Here is a 9,310-nt window from a genome sequence, read left to right on the forward strand (position 1 = left end):
ATAATTGAATTTATCAAAGGTAATTTAATAATACCTTAGTTATATTATACCGCATTACATTTTCATTTACCTTTGAAAAAATAGTTTAAATAAAAAAGTTGTAATATGTAGCATTATTTGTTTTTAGGTCGAATATCTGCGTTCTATTGGCGGTAAAGTTGAACGTCCAAAATACATATGATGTGTGTTGGGAGCCATGTTTTCCGAAAATTTTAGCGTTTTATGTAATCTAAACGGATCTTCAAGTAAGATGATAGCTACTGGAATGGGCAAGGTTAAGTTGCGATGTTATCATTTTGTGTTAAAGTGCTTACTATGTAAGTATTACTAGTTATGTAAATTTTTAGTCTATTAAAGTCAACTGTATTTTTATATTTACAAAAATATGTTTACAACACCAAGAAAGAATATAATATGTTAGTACTTATGACAATTACCAGTGTTGTCATTAGTTGTAAATTTGTAAGATATTATATTCTCCCTTGGTGACTTGAACTTATTATCATATGCACATATTTTTAAAACTGCTAACCAGTTAATGTAATTCTTGATTTGCAAAGTATACATATAAGAGCTTAAAAATAACTTAAAAATAATTTATATTTAAACAAAAAATAAATTGAGTTTTTAAATTTATTTTCATTTTATTCTTTTAGCAGCAGTAAGAATTCAGTATCTTAATTCCAAGGATAAAGATATTTACCCGATGGTTTCAAGATGGTTTCAGGGCGCAAATGATCAAGGAGATGGGCGAATAAATAGACAGACGAAAAGCAAGGTTATAAAAAATCAGTTGCAGTTAATCAATGAAAAGAATATTTAGTTATTATTTTCTTTTGAAAATTTATAAAAGCTTATTTTTCTTGATTTTATTTATAAATCTAATTTTTCTTAATTATTATTAATAATTATCTAATAAATCGCCACGTTTTTAAATATTAGCGTTTTACAATATTGTTTTTAATTAAAGTTGCCAATATTAGTTTCAAACCTTTAATAATATTAACTACAATAGTAGAATATTTTTAGTTCTTTATTTGTAAATATTTTTCTTTAACGGTCTGGAAATAAAAGTGTAAAAAATTTGTTCTTTTTTTTGTATTCAACTAAAAGTTATCAATAAATAAAACAATATTTTGTGTGTCGACAGTAGTACTGTTTGGTAAAGTCTGATATACAAACAATCACTATTAAATAGAAAATGAAATGTTAAAAAGCAAAGTTATACTTTGTTATTAAGCAATATTCAAAACATGATTTATAACTTTTGCGCTTTCAATTTAAGCGCAAAAGTGAATTTAAGAAATCGCGAAAAAAAATCATATAGTTGGGCCGGTAATGGTACCAACTGTTAGCCAACTGTTTTATTACTGTTGGGCCGTTAATGGCAAACAATTGTTTAAAAACAGTTGGCTAAGTGTTGGTAAAAGCGTTACGTTTTTTTCACGGTACCAACTAAATAGCCGACTGTTGGCCCAACTGTAGCTAATAGTTGGTTATTAGGATCGGGCCAACTACTTACCAACTGTTCGATGTTTACTGGGTAGGCTCACTTGTTGCCTGTTATCAAGAGTTTGCTAAGTCTGGTGGTGATATCAAAAAGGCAAGATCTTTTGGCAATGTAGTGCATGAGCCTTTGCTATCTGGTTCTGAAAACAAACTCATCTTGGAGCTCATACCACCAATGGAACTCCATCTTCTCCTTGGTGTGGTCAATCACATGTACAAAGCCATGACAGAAGTTTGGCCCAATGTTGTCAAGTGGCCCTCAGCTCTCCACATTCAACAAGAACCATACCATGGTGGGCAGTTTGCAGGGAATGCCTGTCACAAGCTTCTCAGCAATCTTGACCTCCTTCAAAGAATTGCAGAGACTGAGTCTGCTTTTCAAGTCTTTGGAATCATTGATGCCCTTCGAAAGTTTAAGTCTGTGGTGACAGCATGTTTTGGTATGGTTCTGGAGGATGACTTTTCTGAAAAAATTGATCGCTTCAGAGACTCATATTTGGCAATCATGAACATCAGTGTGACTCCAAAAGTTCATGCTGTTTTCTTCCATGTGAAGCAGTTCATTGAGATTAAAAGGGCTCCCTTGGGGATCTTTAGTGAGCAGGCAACAGAATCAATGCATCATAATTTCAGCTCACATTGGCAGAGATACAAAAGAGACCGCAATCATCTTGAGTATGCAAAGAGGCTTCTTTCATGTGTTGTGGACTACAACAGCAAGCATTTGTGAAGAATCAAATATTGAGAAGAATTTATTTTATGTACCATTTGCTCTTTATGTGTTTAGAATCAAGAGGTTGTTTTTGTGTTTTGGCTTAGAATAACTAAAAGAATTATTTAAGAAAGTGTTTATTATTTCCATCCTGTTAATGAAAAACTATATCAGTTGTGTCAGAATAAACTATTATTCAAGTGAGTTTTAGACAGTTATGTTTTGGAGTAATAAATGCTTATTTTGAAGAGTTTTTGAATGCTGTAAAAATGAAAAATTTGAAAAGCTGTCATTTCGCCCTATTGTGCAAAGTACTAAAAACTAAAAATCGAAATTATTTTCTCGGACGAAATAGTTAGATTTCAAATTTTACATCTTTGGAGTCAGGAAACATTGTAGTTTCACCCTGTCAAAGCAGTTTTCTCGGGTCAGCTCAAAGTAGTTTTTGGTCATTTTTTACAACAGTGATTTATCAGTTTTAAAACGATCTAAAGTTGAAAATTTAATGTTAACATTTATTTAAACCAAATCCGGAGGAAAATCATGCAACACACTGGGAGATAATGCTGCTTTCAATTTTTCTAATTCTAAAAGTTAAAATAAATACTAAGAAAGCAAATTTTATCTGGAGTTTTTTAAGTATATCTTCATCATCTGTATTTGAATATTTATCACTTAGGTTATGAAAAAATCCACTTATCATAAGTTCATTAGAATGAAAACTGAAATCTAGCTCTGGACTAGGTGCATGAACTTTTTTTGACTTTCTTATTAGTTGGTACAAAAAAATTATTTACACACTATAATTTTTTTATCATGAAAAATTATTATATAAGTAATAATAATAAAAAAATGAACCTTGATGTTCTGTCTCATTTTCTGTTTGAAACTGAAGCATCTGTTGCATGTCTCTAATGTCCCAGCTTCCAAAATAAATTCAATAAACTTAAATTCTTTCCATCCTGGCTTCAGAACAGCCCACTCAGAAATATATGTTCTAAGAGTTTTGAAACTTTTGGGTAGGAAATAAACAATACATTTGGCTAAATTAACCCAATGAAAAGGAACCACTGTCTTGGTTGGTAGACCTTTTTCAGTTATAACAACAGTACCAAATAGCCTGAGAATAAAAAAAGGACTTAACTATTTAACAAATCAAAAGCATATACACTTTACATTAATTTTTCTAAAACTTTAAAAAAAAAAATTTAAAAGAGGAAAAAAACATGGAAGCTCTCTTTATAACATGTAGATATAATCTACTAGATTAAAATATCTTGTATATTTAATTAGATATCTAGATATCTGACAAGAATTTTTTCTAATTAATTAGTTAATTAGAAAAAATTCTTGTCAGATATCTAGATAATATATATCATTTGCTAGCACCCTGTTAAGCTCAGTAACAAATAAAAAAAATTGGCGTTCAATAAATTAGTTCACGCATGCGTGTTAGAAAATATCCAAAAAACTTTCTTTGGAAGTCAAGACGAAGTTCGACTAATACACCGATTGAGCTTTGTAACGCGCCATTATGATTTGGGAGTTCGAGACCCCGTTGGAGGGGTAAAAGTAGAGACAACGTATCAAATCTCCCATTAAAACTTGAGAAAACGAAGTATAAACATCTATCAAAAGCATTCAAATAAAATTTATTTAATTATAAAGTATAATCTAAAAACAAAATTTGTATTTGAATATGCCGAAAGTTAATTGTGCCGTAATTGGTTGTACAAATAGTACATATAGATTGAAAAAATGGAAAAAAGAACTATGCAATGAACACCAACGAAATATAAGAAGAGAGGAATGCCAATTATGCGAAAAGCCATTTTTATTATATAAGTTTCCATCAGAAAATCAAAAAAATAAAGAAAGACAATTATGGGTCAAAGCTTTAAGAAGAGAATTTATAAATAAGACATTATGGCAGCCAACAGGTAGTGATAGGGTATGCTCCATACACTTTGTTGATGAAATTCCTTCAACTGCAAACCCTACGCCTACTTTATGTCTTGGATATGAAATAAAAGCTAATAAATTTAGAAGAAATTTATTAAAACACCCTATACCATTAAAAAAGCAAAAACTTCACTGCACTGCTGGTACCAGTTGTTCAACTTTTATGACACATGCTTTAACGACCTCACCTCACTTGCTTCAACCAACTGATTCTAATAATATTTCAACTTTTATGACACATGCTTCAGGACAACCATATCATTCTAATGATACTTCAACAGATTTAGATGAAGAAAATAATTCACCACAAACAAATATATTATTTTTCTCACCAGTATCTGATCATTCGTATTGCTCTATACAATCAATTAAAGTTTGCAAAGTATGTGTTGACAAGAGTAATTTAATTGAATCACTTATCAGTAAAGTAAACACGTTAACATTAACTTGCCAAAGATTCAAACGTCAAATATTGTTTGATAGTGTTAAAAGTCCAGTATTTACATGGAGAAAAATCAAAACTGATGCTAAAATGAACTTTTATACTGGTTTATCAACAATCACATTATTTGAGAGTTTGTTTCTACTAATCAAACCATATTTACCAAATTTATTTTATTGGTCTGGTCCAAAAAGGTTCACTAATTCTAAAAACAAGAAAAAACATGCTTTAATGAAAAAATCAAAAAGACTATCACAAAGAGACGAGTTTTTACTTGTTTTAATGCGATTAAGATTAGGACTTCTAAATCAAGACTTGGCCGATCGTTTTGGCATATCCCCAGCATTGTGTTCACGCACATTCACAACTTGGATTAAAATGTTAAGTCAAGTTTTAGGAAAAGCATTAGTTGTATGGCTTCCACGAGAATCTATTCGTAGCAATCTGCCACCTGTTTTTGTAAAAGCTGGTTATCAAAAATGTAGAGTAATTCTTGATTGTGCAGAAGTTTTTATAGAACGTTCAAAGTCTCTTGATAAGCAATCAAGCACCTGGTCAGACTATAAGCATCATAATACATTTAAATTCTTAATAGGTGTTAGTCCAACTGCATATATTACATTTCTTTCATCGTGTTATGGAGGAAGAGCAAGTGATAGGTTTATTACAAGAGATAGTGGTATTTATAATCTACTAGAACGAGGTGACGAAGTTATGGCTGATCGAGGTTTTCAAATTCAAGAAGATTTAATTTTAAATTTCTGTACTTTAGTTGTGCCCCCTGGTGCCCGCTTAAAAAGCCAGTTAACCGCCGAAGAAGTTCAAAAAACAAAACATGTTGCAAATCTGAGAATACATGTAGAGCGAGTTATTAACCGTATTAAAACGTACAGAATTCTAAATGGAAGTATGTCGATTAGCATGCTGCAACATGCAGATGATATTTTACTAACGTGTGGTGAACTTTGTAATTTAAAATCAAAACTTATAGCTGACCCTAAACCAAAAATTAGTACTCATTAAATAAATTTTTTGTTTCACTTAATTGTTTTTATTTGTAAAATATTTTTTGGGGGTTTTATTACTTATTCCTGTGCCTTTGGGTGTTCTTATTTTGTCTAATCTATAATAGAGGTTGATTGGTTAATCGGAGGTCGAATAATTTACTTTCAAATCTCAATCGTTATATTATTGTCTAATCAACAGGCGCGATTTTACGGGGAAGGGGTTGTCTCAACCCCTCCCTATAAAGGTAATTTCCAAGTTATATATTTCATAGTTTGTATTTTCAAGAATATAGTCGGCTAGTCTGTAGATATGGAGTTTTAAGAACTTTTTTTTGGAAGGCAGTGGCACCATTTAAGGATCCCCCCTCCTTTAATTAATAGAATCGCCCCTGGTAATCAATGCACCGATTAATTGTAATTTATGTAAAATGAAATTAACAAATTAAATTAAACAAAATAAAATAATTTCATACTTTACGCCTAAGACATATTCACAAAAATAGTGGATGCCAAACAAATCTAGTACTTTTTTTTTAAGTTGAAGGATCTGCAAATTTAAAATCAGCTACAGGCGGCATAAATTCTTTGTCTCACTTTGATATCAATGACTTCTTTCAGGGGCTGCACGAAGAGGTGTTTTTCTTAGGGTGTCATAAGCGCATATTGCTGACTAGGACCAACGATGTCCATATTTGCTGACTACAAATCAAGACTAGAGTAGGGGGAGATGTTAGACAACTATCGCCGGGCCTAACTTCTTTAACTTTGATTACGATGTCTTTTTTTGCAAACTAGTTTAAAAATTTTAAAAACAAAATGTAAAAATACAAACCCGCAATAGCAGTATTTTTGGGTTTGCAAAAACCATAAAAACTACCAACCCAGAATTGTAAAATACTACCCCGGGATTATTTTATGTTTCAAAAACTAATAACTTGGTATTTCATTATTTTCAGCAATGATACTTACTTCACTTGACAAATCTTCAACATTTTTTATGGACTTTAAGGGTGAATGCAAACCTTGTAGGAAGGGGAGGGGCGATTTTAATATTTTTCCATTTGGTGGATCCAGAATATCTTGTAAGGGGAGGGGGGCAATTATCAGATTTAATGATTTGTAAGCAAGCAATCACATGATTTTAAATTTGCACCAGACAATTTTTTTTTAATGTTATTTTATTCAGGCCCAGGCTCCCAAATTTATTTTCGTTTTTAACCCCTACCCCTATGGATCCGCTTTTGATGGACTTGTAGATATATACATATGAGATGAATTATAAATATATCCTCAAATCACAGTATTATCACAGTGTATATTTTATTGACAAACATTAAAAAATAAGTTTTATCAAGAAACATTTTAAAAACAAAAATAATAGAATTAGATAAAGATAACAATTAAGAGACAAGGCAAAAGTGGAAAAAAAAACAACTTAGTTTTTAAAAATATGATAAAAACCTAAATGTAAAAAAATGTTTTTTGAAAAGAGTTAGATTATGTGCTAAAAATAGATTTCAAATAATAATCTTTATAATAATTAATATATTTTTCCTTTAACAAATTCCACAAAGACACATCAAAATTAATTTTATCAACAACTATGCCATGTGGAGTCCATACAACAAAGTATGTAACACTGCACCTTGTAACAGCCATTTGTAACATACATTGGGTGTAATAAGTATGGTTAGTTTTAAGTTTTACATTGACACCCTCTTTTATTAAATATGGTAAATTAAATTCTGTTGGTGTTGTAAAATTAATTTTGTAAGGGCATTTCACCTCAATACATGCTTTAGGACAGCAATCACATGACATTATTCGGTCTGGACTTGCTCCAATGTAAGGATGTTCATAATCCAGGTAAAGTCCACATTCATTCAAAGTAAGATTTTTATGATGACATTTCATTTTTTCATAAAATGCATTCACTGCTTCAACTTCCATTGTACGACCATATTTTAAGGCTGGGATATTGGGGTTAGTAAATGTCAGTCCTGATATTTTTTGGTTTAGTGACCAAAAGTTATGATACCCACCGACAGTTTTTTTAACTTTATCCATATTCGTTGCTACCTCATGAGCTTTAGAGGCAGCTATAACACTTTTTCGATAGTGATACCAATTTTCATTTTCATTTTGACCTCGTGTTACTAACTCTATTCGTTTTATATTTTCAGCTGACATGTTTACTTTTAAACTTGTAAAAAATTCAGAACAACACGAAGAGGTAGAAATTAAACTGTCAATGCTTGGCAAATCAACTGGTGGCATATCAACGTTTGTCAAAACTTCACGAATAGTCTATTTTTGGCGTTGGAACAGCAGTAAACAAAATGCTTGTCGGCACAATATTCTCAAGAGCAGAAGCTACATCATTGATATTTAATAACTGCACTGTATTATTTGATAGAGGATTATATTTTTCTTTTTGTATATCTACTAACTTTCTCTTTTTTTTACCTCTTTCGCCAAAATCTTCACTACTAAAGTCAAGATCTTTGATTTTAGAAGGTGCTACTTCTTTTTGAGATGGCAGCCATTCATTTGAAGTGCTTGTACATGCAGGGTTTGTTAATCCGTTTCTTACAGCAGCTTCAACTCTATACATTGCTGCAGCAACATGATTACAAGTTTGACCCATGCCAGCCATGCATGTGCAATGACAGGCTTTTATTTTTGCACTTTTTTCTAATACAAACCACAGTTTATGATATGTATCATTAATAGATTGTGATCTTCGACATTCTGATTTAAATATACAATAATTACTTCCTGTTAAATTATGATACATAAGAGGCTGAATCCAGAAAGATTTATAGTAGCTGTATGCTTTTGAGTTTTTATAGTCACTTAAGTCTTTACTTCCTAGTTCTGATGGATTAAACATTAAATAGGTAAATATATCTGGATATAACAACATTGGCCAGAATGGCATACCCTCTTGTTCGTCCATCCAGCCATCAAGAATTTTAAATGGATCAGGTATTTGCATATTGTCTAATTCAAGTTTCAAATTATATTCTTTTTTTAAATCTGCCTCAACTTCTTTTGCTGTTTTTATTAGTAGAACATTGTTTTCTATTGCAGCAAATACACGAGCGACTAACTCTTCCTTTTTACCATTTAATTTTAATCCTCTTAACTTTAGATAGTTTTTTAACTCTTCAACTTTCATCTTTGAAATCATATTGTACTCCATGATTGATTTTATAGTAAATATTTGTTTTAGCAGTATTAGTTAGATGTTTATACTTCGTTTTCTCAAGTAAATATTGTAACGGAAGTATCTTTTTACCCCTCCTATTGGAGTTCAGACCTCTTAAAAATGACGTGTTTTAAATTCGCTCAATCGGTGTATTAGGACCTGTATTAGCCAAATCACGTCAGAGGCCTGCGTCTATTTGTCGATGATATATTATATATACTAGATGTCTAACTTGCGGGATTTTATTAGACGAAAAGTGAAGCCGCTTTTTTGTTTAGAAATTGAATCCGCCATTTGTAATAAGGGCAAAAGCTATATCCGACGTGCGAAATAAAAGTTAAAAATGCATGTTTTTGCCCGAATTAGAAATGGCTTCTACAGCTTCACTTTTCGGATCGAAGTTAGACATCTAGTATATATAATATATCATTGCTATTTGTAGGGAAAAAAATAAAAACGGTAGCTTT

The 9,310-nt window shown here is 31.2% G+C and overlaps 1 protein-coding gene and 1 pseudogene across 1 annotated transcript; one reads left to right on the forward strand and one right to left on the reverse strand.

Moving 5' to 3' along the window:
• Positions 1-4,715: 4,715 nt before the first annotated feature.
• On the forward strand, positions 4,716-5,648 carry LOC145189478 (uncharacterized). Its single transcript, XM_090094620.1, has one exon. It carries the CDS (start codon positions 4,716-4,718, stop codon positions 5,646-5,648), a length of 933 nt encoding a protein of 310 aa, XP_089950746.1.
• A 1,465-nt stretch (positions 5,649-7,113) lies between these two features.
• LOC149885092 (uncharacterized) lies at positions 7,114-8,922 on the reverse strand (annotated as a pseudogene).
• Positions 8,923-9,310: the final 388 nt, after the last annotated feature.

This window comes from Hydra viridissima, unplaced genomic scaffold (assembly GCF_058129835.1).
Source record: "Hydra viridissima isolate aposymbiotic clone 2 unplaced genomic scaffold, HvirCarnegie_v1 scaffold_8, whole genome shotgun sequence".
NCBI classification, from domain to species: Eukaryota; Metazoa; Cnidaria; class Hydrozoa; order Anthoathecata; family Hydridae; genus Hydra; species Hydra viridissima.